This window comes from Capricornis sumatraensis, chromosome X, assembly GCF_032405125.1.
Source record: "Capricornis sumatraensis isolate serow.1 chromosome X, serow.2, whole genome shotgun sequence".
NCBI classification, from domain to species: Eukaryota; Metazoa; Chordata; class Mammalia; order Artiodactyla; family Bovidae; genus Capricornis; species Capricornis sumatraensis.
The window spans coordinates 113,946,560-113,967,702 of record NC_091092.1 but is presented as its reverse complement, the minus strand read 5'-3'; the positions used below and the strand labels follow the sequence as shown (position 1 = coordinate 113,967,702).

The 21,143-nt window shown below is 44.5% G+C and overlaps 1 protein-coding gene and 1 pseudogene across 1 annotated transcript; one reads left to right on the top strand and one right to left on the bottom strand.

Moving 5' to 3' along the window:
• Nucleotides 1-4,586: 4,586 nt before the first annotated feature.
• Nucleotides 4,587-15,713, bottom strand: LOC138071866 (ubiquitin-conjugating enzyme E2 D3 pseudogene; annotated as a pseudogene).
• A 1-nt stretch (nt 15,714) lies between these two features.
• On the top strand, nt 15,715-17,392 carry LOC138071865 (melanoma-associated antigen B2-like). The gene is made up of 2 exons (XM_068963249.1): nt 15,715-17,070; nt 17,168-17,392. The coding sequence occupies exons 1-2, from the start codon at nt 15,715-15,717 to the stop codon at nt 17,390-17,392; spliced, it is 1,581 nt and encodes a 526-aa protein (XP_068819350.1).
• The last annotated feature ends 3,751 nt before the right edge of the window (nt 17,393-21,143 follow it).

The following is a 21,143-nucleotide window of genomic DNA, read 5'->3' as shown; positions in this document are numbered from 1 at the left end:
TTGATTTATGTTATTCACCTTCGTCTTAACATTCAGTAGTACCTTTAGCGATACACTTAGATGTTGTTAGTTTATTCAAGAATGCCAATAAAAATAAACAATAAGAAACTACATTCCTTGCTTGGTGGCTCCTTTATGCCCATCTTTACTTGAGCATCTGCTCTTCAGAAGCTTCTGTGCTGGTGAGGGTGATGCAAAGATAAAGGAGACCCTGCACCTGCCTGTAGATGTCTTGAGTATATGAGCAGTGATTCCATAAGGAAGGTGACCAAAAGCAGGGAGGATGCTGGGGAGGGAGTTGGGATGAGAGCAGTGAGGTATAAGTTCTCTCAGCCTTTATTCTCTTAAACCAAAACTTTGAGGTTTGGTATTTTGGCCAAGGTCAATGGTAACATCCCCAGTGCCTTCCCACCCCATTATGAAGAGGCTCTGAGAGATGATGACGAGAGAGCCCGAGCTGCAGTCAGGGTTTGTAGTCGTGCCAAGGCCAGTGTGTGCTCCAAAGTCATGTCTAGCAGTCCCTCCAGCCCCTAGTGAGGTCTGAGGCAACTGTTTCACTGTGTTCCACCAACACTCCCAACCTTTTAAGTTGTGGGAGGCTAAGGTGGGGCTGGAAAGCTAATCATAATATCCCATCTTTGCGTTCTTGTTCCTTCTTGGGAGGTCATTTTAAGTTGGCTGCGTGGTGGGCTGGATGAATCTGATAATGGTGAGCTGGGCCCAGACCCCTAGATGGTGGGCCTCAGGTTTGGGAGGCTGAAACTGAAATGAGAAGCTGCCCTGAACAGTTACCCTGAGATTGTGAGTCAAGCAGAGGGAATCTCCGCCTGTGGGAAAGAACAGAAGGTGTCCAGTGCTCCTGCCCCAGTGCAGGTGAACACAGTCCACAAACCAGGTGTTTGATGCGTATTATTGTCACCTTTGTGATGGGATGTTGAGACGTCACTGTGCTGGCACTCTGGGCCCTGAACGCACACTCCAAACATGACGGTATCTCGAGTGTAATCTAGTAGACCTGCTGGGCGGGGCTAGATTTTAGTGGTGGTGAAATACATGAAAATCAGGGTGTTTTGTCGGGAGGGCTTTGGGAGGCAGGGCAGTTACTGGTCCTTGACGTAAATTCTATAAGTTTCTGCGTTGCATCCTGGTAAAACGCTTGCCTCTAAATTTACTTAGGGTTACTTGTTTAGTTGCTAAGTCATGTCTGACTCATTGTGGCCCCATGGAGTAGCCTGGCAGGCTCCTCTGTCCATGGAACTTTCCAGGCAAGAATACTGGAGTGGACTGCCAATTCACAACCCAGATTGCCAGTCTTCACAACCCAGGGACTGAACTGACATCTCCTGATTGTCAGGTAGATTCTTTACCACTGAGGCACCTGGGAAGCCCTACCGTTTCTTGCTAAGCAGCAGTTTGATTGACTTAGCTTTCTTTGTTTAGAAGACCACATAGTCTCTAGTTTCTCCTGGATAAAGAAAAATTTCCATAGATGAAGGTAGAAATTCCCATAGATTGTCTTTCTGGTATGAAAATAAGTGTCATAAGACCTAAACATTGCCAGCTGCAGTGCCAGGTGCTGTACACAAGCTATATATGTTCTGATACTTCTGTAAGACAAGGCTTATCAAATTCACTTAGCAGACAAAGAACTTCTATTCTCCAAGCTGATAAAGTGACAGAACTGAGTGTAGAGCCTGGTCTGAATTGCGCTCGAGTCCATAATGTTTCACTCCTCCCAGTCTGAGGCTGACATTTTGTCAATTCATTTCTCTTCACACTGCCTGGCCACAATCCCCCTCGCTATAGGGGGATCCGAGAGCGCTCCTGTGGGGTCCGAGAGCCATTATGGAAACCGGCAAGGTGAAAGTCCTGGAGTTTTTGGCCAAGGTCAACTATACTGTCCCCACTGCATTCCTGCCCCTATTGTGAGGTGACTTGGAGAGAGGAAGTAGAGAGCACCGGAGCCAGAGCTGCAGCTGCATTTCTCCCTGGGCGGCGATGGCCCTTCTGTGGCCAGTGCCTACTCCATGGCTGCATCTGGCCACTCAATCTCACCTCTAGTGTGGTATGAATCCGTTCTTTACTTTGTGATCAGAAAAGCCTGTCAACCTGTGTTCCTGATATGCATCAATAACTTTTCGACTTACCCTTTTCTTGCAGGGGGTGAGGCAGTAATTTTCAAGTGATTTTCTTTTCAGTAGAAAGTTTATTTAGATTCAAAACATAAGCTTATGAATGACACGGCTCACACATTTATTGCTGTTTACCAGATTTAGAAATAAGAATTTCGCTTTCTGAAATACAAACTGAAAGATTTTAAATCATCTGTGTGATCCAGAGCAAGATTACATGGCATTGGAATAGGGGTATCCTTGGTAATGTAAAAAACCCCACGCTAAGATAGGATAAGAAGAGAACAAAATTTTAAAGTGATTCAGTTACAGGTCTAGCTTACTGTATTCAGTCTCTCATTCCTAAATTTCAAAGATATATACCTTTTAAATTTAGAAGCATATGTAACTTGCATTTAGGATATACTTAAATTATTAAAGAAAATGTGAGTTTATGAAAATGTAAATTGATTCAGCCACTATGGAAAACAGTATGCTGGTGCTAAGTCACTTCAGTCGTGTCTGACTCTGTGCGACCCCATAGACGGCAGCCCACCAGGCTCCCTTGTCCCTGGGATTCTCCAGGCAAGAACACTGGAGTGGCTTGCCATTTCCTTCTCCAATGCATGAAAGTGAAAAGTGAAAGTGAAGTCACTCAGTCGTGTCCGACCCTCAGCGACCCCATGGACTGCAGCCTCCCAGGCTCCTCCATCCATGGGATTTTCTAGGCAAGAGTACTGGAGTGGGGTGCCATTGCCTTCTCCAGGAAAACAGTATAGATGCTCATAAAAAAAATTGAAGATAGAACTACCATGTGATCTGGCAACTCTACTCCTGGAAATTTAGCTGAAAGAAATGAAGCCAACACCTGGAAAAGATATCTGAACCCCCCCCCCCATGTTCGTTGAAACATTATTTACCATAATCAAATTATGAAAACAACATAACTGTCCATTAATGGATGAATGGATAAAGAGAATGTCACATAGACACACACAGACACACACAAACACTCATCCTCACTCAGATATTATTTAGCCAATAAAAGAAAAAAAGGAAATCTGGCCATTTGCAGTAACACTGATGCACCTTGAGGGCATTATGCTAAGTGAAATAAGTCAGACAAAGACAAATACTATATAATCTCACTTATATGTGAAAATTTTTGAAAAATGAACTCACAGAGAATAGATTGGTGGTTGCCGCAAGTGGGGGTTGGAGGATGGATTAAATGGGTATAAGTGGCCAAACGGCATAAACTTTCACAACTTTCACTTGCAAAATAAAGAAGCCCTAGGGATATTATATACAGGATGGTGACTGTAGTCAATCGTTGTTAAGTCACCAAGTGGTTTCCTACTCTCTGCAACCCTATGGATTGTAGCTTGCCAGCCTTCTCTGAGGAATTTTCCATGCAAGGATACTGGATTCAGTTGCCATGTCCTTCTCCAGGGGATCTTCCTGACCCAGGAATCAAACCCTCATCTCTGCATCAACAGGCAGATTCTTTACTGCTGAGCCACCAGAGAACCCCATAGTTAATAATACTGTATAGTATATGTGAAAGTTCCTGAGAGAATAGATTTTTTTAAAGTGAGGTATAGTTGATGTGGGCTTCCCTGGTGGCTCAGATGGCAAAGAATCTGCGTGAAAGGCAGGAGACCTGGGTTCAATCCCTGGATCAGGAAGATCCCCTGAAGAAGGGAATGGTTACACACTCCAGTATTCTTGCCTGGAGAATTCATGGACAAAGCAACCTGGTATGCTACAGTCTGTGTGGTCAAAAAGAGTTGGACAAGACTGAGCAACTAATACTTTCACTTCATTTTCATAGTTGATGTACAATATTTTATAAATTACAGATGAATAACAAAGTGATTCCCAGTTTTTAAAGGTTATGTTCCATTTACAGTTATTACAAATATTGGCGATATTCCCTTTGTTGTACAATATATCCTTGTTGCTTATTGTATACATATTAGTTTGCACCTCTTAATCTTCTGTCCCTGACCTTCCCCTCCTGCTTGCCACTCCCCACTGCTAACCACTAGCTTGTTCTCTGTATCTGTGAGTCTGCTTCATTTCCTAGGTCTGTTTTATTTTTTAAATTCTCCGTGTCAGTGGTATCATACAGCATTTGTCTTCCTCTGTCTCACTTATTTCATTAATACCATCCAACTATTTACTGATTAATAGCATAATACCCTCCAACTCCATACATGTTGTTGAAAAATTGCAAAAGGTCATTCTTTTTAATGACTGAGTAATATTCCATTATGCACGCACACACATGCGTGTGTGTGTATACGTTGTATACATATAGATTACTTTTGTACCTTGACAAATGTCAGTAATGCTGCTATGAACATTGGAGTGCATGGAATTTTTGAATTAGTGGATTTTTTTTCCATTTTAAACAGTAATTTAAAGTTTACTCAAGATTTAATGCAGGTTATTCTGACTTTTACGTTAGCATCACATGGCATACTTCTGAGTACCTTCCTGAAAAATTCTGTTGTACTTATCTCTGTCTGTCTTATAGATCTATGCAACCTCTGGCACTGAGGAGGCTATCATTTGGATTCGGATCGCATAGCAGGGAACAAATGGACACCAGAACTCTAGAAATCATGAAAGCAAGAGACCACAGTGATCTTAGAGTAGCGAGCCGAGTGCCGCCGTTAGTGTTCATGTCTGGGTGATAAATTCTGTTGCAAATGCACCCTTAGGTAGTGTGAACGGGTAGTCTTTATGGAAATGAATTGTCACAGAGAATACACTGCCTTGATATGGGCTGCCATTCTTTTTCGTAATTGTGATTTGCCAATGAAATGTATCATCCCCAACTGGACCTGCAGAATATTGTGCTGGATGGTCACTGGCCACATCACTAAGTTCCTTATTAATCCATTTCAGTGCCACAGTCTGTGCTTTTTGTCTGACTCCTCACTGTCTCAGTGTGTACTCAAACGTCCGGCCAAAACTCCTGATTATCTGGTGGCTGGGAAGGACTAACTCTTCATCTCACACTGGCTCTGCCAGACACAGGTGCCTTCTTAATAACCAGAGAGGTTGGACTGGGGAGGGCTCCCTGGCAGAGAGTAGATGAGGCTGGAGGGGAAGGGGAGACGAGCAGTGGAAACCCTTAGACTCAGACAAGCATCGCGTACCTGACAGAGACCATTCAAATTAGTGGGTTTTTTTTTTTTTTCAGCTATACACCCAGGAGTGGGATTGCTGGGTCATTTGGTAGTTCTGTTTTTAGATTTTGAGGGCCCTCCTAACTGTTATCCATGGTGGCTGCACCAATTGACATTCCCACCAACAGTGTACAGATCTTGTCCACATGCTCACCAGCATTTGTCACTTCTCTTCCTTTGCGATGATAGCCCTTCTGATAGGTGTAAGATAATACCTCATTGTGGGTTTAATTTGCATTCATATGATGATTAACGATGTTGAACATCTTTTCATGTGCCTCTCGGCCATTTATATGTCTTCTTTGGAAAAATGTGTATTTAAGTCTTCTGCCCATTTTTTAAATTCTTTTTTTAAACTGTCAAGTTATATAAGCCATTCATATATTTTGGATATTAACCCCTTATTGGTGATATCATTGGCAAATATTTTTTCCCATATAGTAGGTTGTCTTTTCATTTTGCTGATGGTTTCCTTGCTGTGCAAAAGTTTTTAGCTTTAGTTACATCTCATTTATTTATTTTTGCTTGTATTTTCCTAGCTTTAGGAGACAGATCCAAAAAAAATATTATTATGAATTATATCAAAAAGTGTCCCACTCATAGTGTCTTTTAAGAGTTTTATGGTTTCCACTCATATTTAGGTCTCTAATCCATTTTCAGTTTATTTTTGTATATAGTGTTAGAGAATATACTAATCTCATTCTTTGACAGCAACATGTCAAAAATAAGATTAGAGCCTAAACACAACTTGGTATTATCAGAAAACTAAATATGCTTTCACATTTGAGCCAGTAATTAGAGTTTTCAGAAATTAACCCTGAAGAGACATCCACAACCATATGAAAATCCTTACATATCCATGAACATGCTAACTGAAGGAACATAATATATATCCACAGAGTGGAGTACTATACAGTTATAAAAAATAATGAGCATGGTCTTTGTAAACTAATAAGGGATGCTTCCGTGATAGATATAGATATATAAAAGAATGTGGGAGTTTGGGGCTAATGTCAATGATACCAAGCCCAGTGCCTTCACATCCTGGTATGAAGAGGCTTTGTGAGCTGAAAGAGAACCAGAGCCAGAGCTGCAGCCAGGGCTCCTATGGTGCCAGGGCCACTGCACTTTCCAGAGCATGTCCAAAGCTCCTCCTACCCCTAGTGAAGTCTGAGCAGATACTTCACATTGCATTTAGAGAAAGCAGGCAGTCTTCCAGCTACCGGAGGGCCAAGGTTTTTCTCATGGAAACACAGCATATGAAGTATTTGTGTTCCTATACAATATGCACAAATTGGAGGTTTTTCTTTTTTCTATTTTTAAATGTTGCTCCTTTTAATTAAAGATGTGTTTAGCTTCAGAGTCTAAGTATACTAATGGCGCACCTCCCCCATGTACTGCAGATTAACAAGTTGAAAAATAAGAATTTTTGTATTACATGGCAAAAACTGAAATCCTTGAATCATTTCTTGTCATTTGGAACAAGGAAACATGATATTGGAATATGGATTTTTTGCAAAAATGGAAATTATTTCACGGTGAAGTCTGTGTAATTATCAGATGCAGAAAAAAAGAAATCTTAAGAGGTATTCACTTCTTGGTTTGTTTTATTCCTTTTAGTCTTTCTTTGTAAAACTGAAATGTATATACCTGGATTGGCTTAGCTTATTTAAGAATGTGGGAGAAGTGAAATCCCAGTAAACTTCACTTCTTGCACACTTTCACTGTAATTCTTCAAATATTATTTTAGCATCTGTTCTTTGGAGGCTTCTGAGTAGTATTGGTGATGCTAAGAAAAATAAACCGAACCATTTCCTATAGGATTCTAGAGTCTAAGAGAACAATTCATATACAGTAGCTTGTGGACAAACATATAGGAGCCGAATAAAAAATGAGATGTAAGGAGGTGAGGGGATTGAGGGCTTCTTCATGAGGAGTCTAGTGTAAATACACTGAGGCATGGCACTTGGAGACTGTAGGACAATAAATGTCCATGGGAGGTAGTTTTAAGTTAGGCTACATGTTGAGCCCACCAGGGAGGCTGTGGAAACACTAAATAGAGGCCAGACCCTCAGATGGTGGGTCTCAAAGATGAGAGACTTAAGCCTGGAATGGAAAACTACTCTGAACAATTGCTTTTCAATGATCAGGCTTCCCAGGCAGCTCTGTGCTAAAGAACCCGCCTGCCACTGCAGGAGACGTGGGTTCAATCCCTGGGTCAGGAAGATCCCCTGGAGGAGGAAATGGCTACCCAGTCCAGTATTTTTGCCTGGAGAGTCCCATGGACAGGGCAGTCTGTTCAGTCCATGGGGTAGAAAAGGGTCAGACACGACCAGGTGACTAAACAGCAACATGAGTAGACGAGAGAGAAATCCTCCCTGGGGTGGGGGTGGAATGTGCCCTGTGCTCCTGTCCCAGTGCCCGTGAACACAGTGCACAACCGAGATGTTTCATGCACATCATCTCCAAGGAGCTTCTGTGAAAAAAGTAATAGTAGAATGAAACCGGAAACTCAGAAGCCAGTGGGCTGACACTCTTTGCTGTGAGTCGTGGAAACAGCTCATTTTATTGAAAGGGCATTCCATTCAGCGTTTTTGCCTATGTTGATAATTCCACCAAAGTCTGTGAGGTGAGTATATTTTAGGTGACAGTGAAATTGAAGAAGATAGGGGCTTATTTTATTTAGTTACTTATTTATTTGGCTATGCTTGGTCTTGTCTTTGGCACGCAGGATCCTTGATCTTCCTTGCAGCCTGAGAGTTCTTTAGTTGCGGCTTGGGGAATGTTTCAGTTGTGGCATATACGATCTTTAGTTGTGGCGTGTGAACTATTAGTTGCGGCAAAGGTGTGCCATTTGGGACCTAGTTCCCTGATCAGCGGTGGAACCCAGGCCTCCTGCATTGGGAGTGCAGAGTCTTAACCCCTGGACCACTAAGGAAGTCTCTAGGAGTTGTTCAGATGAAAGAGCAGCCGGGAAGGAAGACAAAATTAGTCTCGGAATCAAATTTAGATTCTTGGAATTTCGTTCAGTTAAAATACTACCTCCACACTCAAAATATGATTTAGTAGTGGAAATGAAGGATTCTTTCTAAAGAGCATTTTGGACTGATTTGGTGTTCCATGTCCAAGAATGCCACAGATTCTCTGCCATCTCCTGGATTTAAGAACTTCATCAGGGTCGGTGGTATCCTCCAGGATGAAAAGAATCATAATCATAGGAAAAACAGATATTGTGTAAAGTCTCAGTGTGGTCCAGGCACTGTGCCAGGTGCTTTAGCGCCATGCCACTAGCCCTACCAAAGCCACTTCACCTGAGGCTCCCCGAGTTGGGGATGGACCCAAGTCGACACAACTGATAAGAGCCAGAGCTGGGACTGGAGCGCTGGTCTGAATTTGTGCACAGCGTGCAGCCTTCCCCTTGTCCCGGCCTGAGGTGCTCATGAGTCAGTTAATTCACTGTCTTCTAGCACTCCAAAATGTATCTTGAGTGACAGAAAGAAGGACTCTGTGATGAAAACACTGGGATGGAACACCTAGCCAAGGCAATACAAACTCCAAAATAATAAAGAGGTGTGAATAAAGGAGAGCAGGAGACACTGCTCAGTAAGCATATGATCATCTGCAGGTGCAAATTCAGACAGCCTCAAGTGATCGAGGGCTTACAAGATTATCTGGCGCTGACCTTCTATGTAGACAGTAAACATTTTCTTTGTTTTAACTAAAAATAGTTATTTCTACTTATTTTTTGACTGCTCTGGGTCTTAGTTGTGACATTTGGAATCTTTGTTGCCACATGCTGGCTCTTTAGTTTTGGAATGTGAGATTTTAGTTGTGGCACGAGAACTCTTAGTTGTCGGATATGAGAGTTTTAGTTGTGGCATGTGGGATCACGTTGCCTGACTAGGGATCAAACCTAGGACCCCTGCATTGGGGGCGCAAAACCACTAGACCAACAGGGAGGTGCCGAGAGTAAATATTTTAGAACTACCCTAAATCTGGTGACTCAGATGGTAAAGAATGCGCCTGCAATACGGGAGACCTGGGTTCGATCTCTGGGTTGGGCAGAATCCCTGGTGGAGGGCATGTAAAACACTTCAGAATTCTTGCCTGGAGAATCTGCATGGACAGAGGAGCCTGGCGGACTACAGTACATGGCGTCACAAACAGTGGGACATGACTGAGCGATTAAGCACACAACCTAAATGTGGCTGAAGAGCAGGAATATATCACCTGGATCTCTGTGACATCATAACATCTGTCCTGAGTTCCTTAATTTCTACTGCATTTTCCTAATCTTACATCACTTTTGGGACTGAGACCCATTTTCTCCAAGATTTGCTAGAGGGTAACTGCCCTACTGTTTGTAGGAATATGCATTCCCCAGGAAGCCTTTAATCCAGGGACAGAAGCTGATATGGGAACCTCCATGAAGGAGGACTGAGGAGACAATCACCCCTGAATATAGCGGTCCCCCAAAGCCTAAGAAGAGGAATCTTAGATCAGTAGAAGGAGCAGTCCCAGGCTGTGGTAGATGTAGTGAGGATGTTAAGCAAGAGGAATCGGAAGGACTCAAGTTGCATCCCCACTGTCTAGTCTCAGAGGCCCTGATGGACTAGGATCACAAGAGGATCATCCTGACTTCCAACTTGGAATTCTCAGGAGACTAGGACCTTGATGGAAGAGAAAAAGCTTCATAAAGCAGAGAGTGGAGTTACAGGGTTCATCATGTGTCATGGTGAGGACCTGAGAGTGGACACTATACACTATACACACTATACACACTATACACACACTATACACTATACACACTATACACACACTGTACACTAAACACACTATACACACTATACACACACTATAAACACACTGTACACACACTATAGACACACTATACACTATACACACTATACACACTATACACACACTGTACACTATACACACTATACACACTATACACACACTATACACACACTATACACACACTATAGACACACTATACACTATACACACTATACACACTATACACACACTATACACACGCTATAGACACACTATACACTATACACACTATACACACACTATACACTATACACACTATACACACACTATACACTATACACACTATACACACTATACACACACTATACACACACTATAGACACACTATACACTACACACACTATACACACACTATACACTATACACACACTATAGACACTATACACACACTATACACTATACACACTATACACTATACACAATATACACACACTATACACTATGCACACTATATGCACTATACACACACTATACACACAATATACACTATACACACTATAGACACTATACACACACTATAGCACACTGTACACTATGCACACTATACACACACTATACACTACACACACTATACACACTATACACACACGATACACAAACTATACACTATACACACTATACACACACTATACACTATACACATACTATACACACACTATACACTATACACACTATACACACACTATACACGATGCACACTATATACACTATACACACACCATGCACACAATATACACTATACACACTATAGACACTATACACACAGTATACACTATACACACTATACACACACTATAGAACTCTATACACTATGCACACTATACACACACTATACACTATACACACTGTACACACTATACACACTATAAACACACTATACACAAACTATACACTATACACACTATACACACACTATACACTATAAACATACTATACACACACTATACACTATACACACTATGCACACTATATACACTATACACACACTATACACTCAATATACACTGTACACACTATAGACACTATACACACACTATACACTATACACACTATACACACACTTTACACACACTATAGACCCACTATACACTATACACACTATAGACACACTATACACTATACACACTATACACACACTATACACTATACACACACTATACACACACTATACACTATACACACTATGCACACTATATACACTATACACACACTATACACTCAATATACACTATACACACTATAGACACTATACACACACTATACACTATACACATTATACACACACTATACACACACTATAGACACACTATACACTATACACACTATACACACACTATACGCTATACACACTATACACACACTATACACTTTACACACACTATACACACACTATAGACACACTATACACTACACACACTATACACACACTATACACTATAAACACTATACACACTATAAACACACTATACACACACTATAGACACACTATACACTATACACACTATAAATACACTATACACACACTGTAGACACACTATACACTATACACACTATGATTACACTATACACTATAAACACTATACACAGTATACACACACTATACACTATACACACTGTACACACACTATACTGTATACACACTACACACACACTATAGACACACTATACACTATACACAATGTCCACACACTATACACTAAGCACACTATACAAACTGTACACACACTATACACACTATACACACTATACACACACTATACACTATACACACTATACACACACTATACACACACTATAGACACTATACACACTATACACACACTATAGACACTATACACACACTATACACACTATACACACACTATACACTATACACACTATACACTATACACACTATACACACCCTACCACTATACACACACTATACACTATACACACACTATACACACTATACACACACTATACACTATACACACTATACACTATACACACACTATTCACTATGCACACTATATACACTATACACACACTAAACACACACTATACACTATAGACACTATAGACACTATACACACACTATACACTATACACACTATACACACACTATACACTATACACACTATACACTATACACACTATACACACACTATACACTATGCACACTATAGACCCTATACACAGACTATACACTATACACACTATACACACACTATAGACACACTATACACTATACACACTATACCCACACTATACACTATACACACACTATACACACTATACACACAGTATACACTATACACACTATACACACACTATACACACACTATACACTATACACACTATACACACTATACATACTATACACACAATATACACACACTATACACTATACACACTATACACACACTATACACACACTATACACTATACACACACTATACACACTATACACACACTGTAAATGGAGGCCCTGGAAAATCACTGATGCTGTGGACCCCAGGAAGCGCTAGGCACAGATGTCAGGTTGATTTCAGTCTAGAAGTCTTAGCGAGGTGGGACCTCTGTCTAATACAATCAGCCGCAGCTTCGCAGAGGGAGGGACCTGAATTCAAAGAGGACCTCACATGTGATGCTGAGTGTTAGCGGGGACCCCTGCAGAGGGAGCCAAACAGAATTCTGTAAATTCTTAGCCCTGAGAAGTGCCAAAGAGCTACTTCTGAGTGGTCCCCTCATTCAACCTGTGTGATATTAGGGAGGGCTGAGTCTCCTCTAGCCTGGTCAGAACCCAGATCTGCAGATGAGGGTGTGTTGACCCTAACAGGACTTAAGGTGAGGACCATCAGTTCTAGTGGGAGGATCTCTCCCCCAACGAAGGAGGCTCACAGAGTGGCAACCCACCTGACAAGCAGAGATGCTCAGAGCAAAGCTGGCCTCCCACCACTGGGGACTTGGGAAGGCGAGGGCTTTGTCTGGGAGCTGGAAGACTTCGGTTCATACAAGGAGGCATCCTGGGCTCTGATACACTGCACAAGGAGGATGCGAGGACGGATGAATATTGAGCTACCAGGGTTCCCGTAGCACGCTGCCCCTGCCGTCATCCCTGGGAAACCCCACGTAGGACCCTACGCAGCTCCCCTCCCTCCACTTCCGCTTTGAAAGCGAGCGGATCGGCCGGTAGCTGCAGCGACCGTTTGGCGGAGACTTAGTGTCCAGAACTCGTCCGGAACCAAGGTGAGGACCTGAATGGAGCTGAAGGGACTTTCCCAACCCTCCCAGCAATAAAAGTGACCCATCCACATCCCACCCCTGTGATATGGCTCTTATGAGTCCCTCAGCGCTATCGGCTGAATGTGCGCTAGAGTTTCTCAGGCTAAGGCGTTGGTCTGTGGGGGGTAGGCCCGGATTCAACACTCGGAGAAGCTCTAGGTCCTAGAGGAGGGCCCTGAGGGCTGATGAGCAGACTTCGACACTGCAAGGGGGCCAGTCTGAGTGGCCCCCCTCTACTGGGCTCTAGGAGGCCCCGGGTAGAGCTGGCCAACTGTGGTGCCCCCTGGTGTCCACTGGAGCTGGTTTTGGGGAAGTGAGAGCCTTGCTCTAATGGAATAGACCCAGGTCAACGAAGGGACCTAGTCCCCAACAATATTAATGGCTGTGACGCTACTAAGGATGGGGGCTCCTCCCATAAGAAATGGAGCCACATAAAGCGCCAGTCCTATTTTCAGGACTGGGAGAATCAGGCGTTTTGACATGACACGTCCCGGGACATCTCAGGGAAGTGAAGACCAGGTCAGTGGGGGCAGCCTCAGGTTGGCAAGGGAGGGTTTGCGGTTTCCTGGTGGATGGTGAGAACGTTGGGGGCTGTGGATGTTCCACACCACGTCATTCGGACCACATCTCCCTGTCTTCGTCCCTGGGAGACCTCAAGGATACATGTCGATTCCCATTGTGGGCTAATGGGGAAGTCAGGGTCTTGGTCTGAATGGAGTGGTCAGCAGAGGGAGAAATCTTCCACCCTGTCATGAGTCAAATGTAGGCCTTGGTTGCTTCTGTGTCCTGGCCATGGTAAAGACTGCTGCAGTGAACATGAGTACAGGTGTCTGTTTCCATCACCGTTTCCTCAGGATATATGCCCAGTAGTGGCATTGTTTGCTCATGTGATAGTTTTATTCCTAGTTTTTTTATGCAGAGTGAATTAAGTCTGAAAGAGGAAAGCCAATATCATATATTAATGCATATATATGGAATCCAGAAAGATGGTACTGATGAACCTATTTGCAGGGCAGCCTGGAGATGCAGACCTAGAGAACACACTCGTGGACACAGTGGGGGAAGGAGAGGGAGGGGCAGATTGAGAGAGTAACATTGAAAAGGTACATATTACTATATGGAAAATAGATAACCAGTGGGAATTAGTTTTATGACCAGGGAGCTTAAAGCCAGTGTTCTGTGATAACTTAAGAGGGGTGTGACGTGGGAGGGAGTTTCAAGATGGAGGAGACATAAGATAAACCTATGGCTGATTCATACAGATGTGTGGCAGAAACTGGTACAATATTATAAATTAATATTGTAATATTGTAAAAAATAAATTTATTTCCAAAAAGTCATATAGGAGAAAACAGAAACAAAAGAATATTTTAGACCTTGAATTGGGATCTTGTGAGGGTCCACAGGGACATCAACCTGCCTGCACCAGATTTTGTTCTCAGGAGACCGTGTTTGGTAAGATAAGGTCATCTTCACTTCCTGCTTTTGAGACACGGAGTGACTGGCTTTTACTATCAAGCAGTCATCACTTCAAGGGAAAGTTGAGCTTCTCTACCAGGAGCTCAATTAGGAACCTGAGTGAGTGCTCAGTGCACCCATCCCAGCCCTCGGATTTCAGCCCAGGAAATCTCAGGGAAGGGCTGTGAGGCTCAGCACCTTCATTACTGTTTTATACGAAGTCTGCGGGAGGGGAAATGTTTAGTCTGAACGTGCAGACAGCATCCCGCAAATGGATAATGGTGCCCAATGTTTTAACGAGCCAAGGTAAGGACCTTGCATGATGATCCCAGTGAACTCAGGGTAGAAAAGACCCTAATGAGCTCTCAGCACTGGTTGTCTATCTCCTGGTAGGGAGGTGGACTGAGGCATCCCTTCACTTACCTCTGGATCATGGGGATGTCTAAAGTGTCGGCATCAGTGTAGCAGAGGGAAGGGTGCCAAGGCTCCGCCAGGACTTGACGTGATAACACTGAAGTAGAACTTAGAAAACCCCACTGCTGGCACCTGCTGTCACCTGAGTGAATCCAAAGCAGGGCTGAGAGGTCGCAGAGGAAAAGTACGGCCTCTATTCTTCCTCTGTGGGATTGTGTGGGGAAAGGCTAAGCAGGACAACAGGAGCCTTGTGGGTTTCTAGGGCAGTGTCCTCAAGGACACCTGCAGAGGTGGCCTTTGATTAAGCCAATGCAGAATCTCCCTGTTTTAAGGTGCTCATGTCAGCTCATTCTCCATCCTCCAGGTGCCCACACCTCCTGTCTATTGGCCCAGACTCGTGCCTGCGGTCCCTGACCACAGCCATCATGCCTCGTGGGCAGAAGAGTAAGCACCGTGCTCGTGAGAAACGTCGCCAGGCCCGGGCTGAGACCCAGGGTCTTCATGATCAGGCTACCACATCTGGGGGAGAAGAGACCACCTCCTCCTCCCCTCCTGATTCAGAGAGCGGTCCCTCAAGCTCGTCTGCTGCTGGCACCTCCAAGGGGCCTCAGGGAGCCCAAGGCACCACCAGCGCTGCTGCAGGTGCTATACACAAAAGATCTGGTGTCGGGCGCACAGCACGCTCGAGATCTGGTGTCGGGCACGCAGCACGCTCGAGATCTGGTGTAGGTGCCCAGGGCCAAGTTCAGGAAGGGGAAAATTCCTCCCAGGCCTCAGCTGCTGCTGAGAGCTCTCATACAGATCTTCTGACCTGGAAGGCAGAGGTGTTGGTGCAGTACATGCTGTGTAAATATACGATGAGGGCGCTCATTAAGAGGTCTGAAATGCTGAAGGCAGTCACTAGAAGGTACAGGGAACAATTCCCTGAGATCCTTAGCCGGGCCTCTGAGCGCATGGAGCTGGTGTTTGGCCTGGTGCTGAAGGAAGTCAGGCCCAACAGTCACTGCTATACCCTGATGAGCAACCTAGATCTCAGCGACAGTGAGTCTATGAGAGGTGACTGGGGGCTGCCGAAGAATGGTCTTCTGATGCCTCTGCTGGGTGTCATCTACCTGAATGGCAACCACGCCCCTGAGGAGAAGATCTGGAAGTTCCTGAATATGCTGGGCATCTATGATGGGAGAAGTCACTTCATCTTTGGAGAGCCCAGGAAGCTCATCACAGAAGATCTGGTGCGGGAAGGGTATCTGGAGTACCGCCAGGTGCCCGGCAGCGATCCCCCTCGCTATGAGTTCCTGTGGGGTCCTAAATTGCTCACAGAAACCAGCAAGATGAAAGTCCTGCAGTTTTTGGCCAAGGTCAAGGATTCGGGTCATACTGCCTTCCTGCCACAGTATGAGGAGGCTTGGAGAGAGGAGGTAGAGAGCACCGGAGACAGAGGTGCAGCCAAGGCTGGCCCTTCTGCCTCACTCAGGCCTGGCACTTCTGCCTCAGCCGCTGCTGGCCCTGCTGCTTCGACCAAGCCTGGCACTGCTGCCTCAGCCGCTGCTGGCCCTTCTGCTTTGACCAAGCCTGGCATTGCTGCCTCAGCCGCTGCTGGCCCTTCTGCTTCGACCAAGCCTGGCATTGCTGCCTCAGCCGCTGCTGGCCCTTCTGCTTCGACCAAGCCTGGCATTGCTGCCTCAGCCGCTGCTGGCCCTTCTGCTTCAGCCAGGCCTGGCAGTGCTGCCTCAGCCGCTGCTGGCCCTTCTGCTTTGACCAAGCCTGGCATTGCTGCCTCAGCCGCTGCTGGCCCTTCTGCTTTGACCAAGCCTGGCATTGCTGCCTCAGCCGCTGCTGGCCCTTCTGCTTTGACCAAGCCTGGCATTGCTGCCTCAGCTGCTGCTGGCCCTTCTGCTTCGACCAAGCCTGGCATTGCTGCCTCAGCTGCTGCTGGCCCTTCTGCTTCAGCCAGGCCTGGCACTGCACCCTCAGCCACTGCTCGCCCTTCTGCTTCAGCCCGGCCTGGCACTGCACCCTCAGCTGCTGCTGGGCCTTCAGCTTTGGCCACTGCGCGCCCCAGGGCCAAATCCAGCCTCTCATCTCGCCCCTAGTGTGGTCTGAAGCCCGTTGTTCACTTTGTGCGTGGAGAAGCCTGTCAATCTGTGTTCCTGATACGCATCAGTAACTTGTTGACTTTATTTCCCCCAATTTTCAGTTCTTAAAATATTTCAACAGAAAGGTCATTTAGATTCATGATATAAGCATATGAATAACATGGGTCACACACAGTTTGCTGTTTGTCAAATTTAGGAGCTAAAATTTTGTTTTCTCAAATATTGGAAATCCTCACATCACCTTTGTGATCCAGGGTGAGAATAACATCACTTTAGGATGAGAATCTGCTTAGAAATGTGAAAGACACCACGCTAAGAGAGGCTCAGAACATTGATACATAAATTGAGATATAGCTGAAAGCTAGTCAGTTTTTGGTTTACTTTCCTCTCTGTTTAGTCTCCCTTTTTGTAAAGATAAAAGTTATATACCTGAATATGCTTATGTTTTTCAAGTATGTTTGAGATTATAAATTATTGCAAATGATTTATTCGTGGTTCTTCTTTTACACAAACATTAATTGAGCACCTGCTTTTAAGAAGTCTTCATGCTTATACTGGTGATATTTAGTCAAAAATGTCTCAGCCTCTTCCCATTCAATTATAGTCTCTCAGAGAAGCTGTCATTCTATGGAAGAGGCTGAGATGCTCTCTACCTCAAGAAGAAAAAGAAAAAAGGGTAAAGTGGGGTTGGAAATAACATATTACTTTGTTTTCATTGCTAGGAAGAATTTTTGCTAGATTCAGGAGGTTGGTATTTTTTTTTTCCCTTCAGTTAGAATGCTGCATAGTACCTGCTATCTCTTAGATGCAAAAAAAGAAAAAAAAATACCAGCTGATGTAATCCCAGCTAATTATCTGAGGTCAAGATAATCATAGTAATAACTGCCATTGCCCCTAATGTCTCAGTAGAGTCAAGCACCGTGACAGATGCTTTCTGTAAATACATATATTCCACCAGTCCAACAAGACAGGGCCTATCAAACACAGTTCATGATGTAGAGCCCAAGGCTCATAGAGATAGTGTTTGATTTTTGCTGAAGTACTTCAGGCTGGTAAATGACAGAGTTGGGACTAGACTTCTGCTCTATAAACTACTGTAGCACTCATACTATTTCCACCCCCCACCCCTTATCTTTTTTTTTTTTAACAAGTACTTTTAACATTTGATATTTCATTTCCTTTTTCTTATTTATTTGGCTGTGCTGGCTCTTAGTTGCAGCACGTGGGGTCTACTTCCCTGACCAGAGATCAAACCTGGGCCCCCTGCCTTGGGAGCCTGGAGTCCTAGTCCCTGGAACACCAGGAAAGTCCCCACCCTGTATCTTTTATTTCAGGGTTTTTCTTAATACTTCAAAATTTGTTGTAGGTGATTAAAAAGAATGCCCTTGTGCTCAAGCTCTTGGATCAGAATGTGTAGCCAGAGCAGTAAGAATACCAAATATATTTGACCAAAAATACATATCCCTTATTCATTTCTCACAGATTAATGAGACAATATTTGGTGCCAGTATAAGCATGTGCGTTGGCCCTATTAGATAACCTCTGAAGACCAAGGGCTCTCCATATCATGCTTACAGTCTCTTGCTGGTAGAAAGTATATCTATCAGAAATAACATGAGAATCTTCACCTGGCAGATGAGGAGATAGATTGATGTACTTTTTTTTTCCCTAATGGGTGACCGCCTGTCCTGGGACTCCTGCCTTGGGCTATAGCTTCTCCATCTCCCATCACTCCTAGGACAGGGACCCATTCTCTGTAGCACTGCAGAGCAAACATAGCTGAAGAGTTTGTAGAGACGTGGAATTTCCCCAAAGGACTTTAATCCAAGACACAGAAAGCAAGATGAGGACCCCATGTAGGAGGGTTGAGGAGAGCAACACACCAGAAAAGGAGGGAGTGGTCACTGGAACAGCATTCCCGACTGCTCTCAGACACAGAGGATCTCAGAACTGTTAGGCAAAGCATAGCCTTGCTTATTCTTCAGGCTTCTCAGAGACCTAAGAAACTTGGTGTTGGGGCAGAGTTCTGAGGTTGGATAGGAGTGAGGAATTGACGGTGATTAACGTGAATGAGGGTGATAGAAAGACCCAGCCACAACAGTAGCAACCCATAAAGACCTGTCCTCATTGGCAAGCCCATAAAGTCCAGAAAAATCCAGGCTGCTGTGGTTAATGCTTTCAGCTCAGGTCCCAGGAAGGTGGGGACATTGGGAATCAGCAGAGTCCTCAGCCTCAGATCAGCAGAGAATAGAGCCCCAGGAAGGGTGCAGATTGAAGACCCAGAGTGTGGATATGGAAGCCCCGCAACCCCAGCTGACAAGGCTACACTTACTCCCTCCTCTCCAGTTAGCCCTGGGAAACATAGGTAAGTGCTGGCCAGCTAAAGGGCCCCCTGACTTCTGCCTGGAGGGTGTCAAGGGGATGTGGACATTGATTTATATGCTGGCTCTTCATCAGAGAGTGGAAATCCCAGACATGACATTTGCACAGTCCTGTATGAGGAGTGTGGCAGCCAGCTACCCCATTACAGATAAATTCTTAGACAGTCCTGCAAATGTAATGAGCCCTAGGAGGGAACAGGCAGGGCTTTCAGACTAGGTTTATCCCTTATTTTCTGAAGGCGAATGGCTTCAGCACCTTAAAGTCCTTGGGCTAATGGAGGGAGCCTGTATCAGCTGAGGAAGGGTACCCAGTTCCTAACAGGAATCAACTGATGATACAGACCGACAGCAAAGGATCCCTCCCAGAAAGAAGGGGGCTACAGAGGGCACTGTCCCTGTTAGGCCTTAGACTGTGCCACTAGGCCTGGTGACATGGTGAGTCCTACTCACTTCCTCCCAGAGGATCACATGGAGGTAAGGAACCTCATCCTGATCAAAGGGAGCAGCCGAAGCTCCGTAGAAGGATGATTTTCAGCTTGTGCCAGAAGTCAAGGTGAGGACCCTGAAGACTGAAAAGACCACCTGCCTCAAAACAGTGGGGGCAGAACATATTCCTTCCACTACTGTTAGCCTTGGAAGACCACAGACTGGGTGGCCCATGAGACAAATTCCACCTACCTTGAGAATCTCAGGGAATTGGGGGCCTGATTGGAGAAGCGTTAAGGCAATTCAGGGAGCATTTCCAGGTTATTTCCAAGTCAGATTGAAGATGATAAAGAATGTGAGAATACATATACCAGGATGTCCACACAGAATCCTCCCTACTGTCAGGCTACAAGGCCCCAGGCAAAGTTGTCAGGCCAAGGGGCTGTTCAGTTCTGACTGAGGAGTAGCAGGAAAGTTAGGGTTTTGGGTCCCATGTTAACAAGGGGGAATCTTGGGCTTGGCTGAGAGTCAAATTTGAGACCCTGATTTGGGACCCTGAGAGGAACCATCTGTCATCCTCAACCAGCTTCCAGAGCTTTCATCCTTATGAGACTATTGGCAGGCATGGCTAGTTAAGGCCACCCTTATTTCTTCCTCCAGGCTCACAGGGAGGTATTGGTCTTACTATGAGGAGTTCAAGAAGGAGGGGATTCCCCAGGCCCCACCAAAATTCAAATTGTGGAGCCCGAGTGGAGACTGAGGGGTCCATCCATCGTTGAATAGAGGGGACAAAAGAGAGTCATGCCCTATCCTTTGATGTCAGTTCTAGAAGATCAGGGCATGGCTGTCAGCACTCTCCCTAACTTCTTTATATCACACCTTTTTGTTATTATTGAATTGCTAAGTCATGTCTGACACTTTTGTGACACCATGGACTGTAGCCCATGAGGC

Coding starts and splice junctions, on each gene's coding strand:
- LOC138071865 (XM_068963249.1), top strand. CDS start 15,715: ATGCCTCGTGGGCAGAAGAGTAAGCACCGTGCTCGTGAGAAACGTCGC. Junction 17,071..17,167: donor AGCCTGGCATTGCTGCCTCA/GCCGCTGCTGGC, acceptor TTGCTGCCTCAG/CTGCTGCTGGCCCTTCTGCT.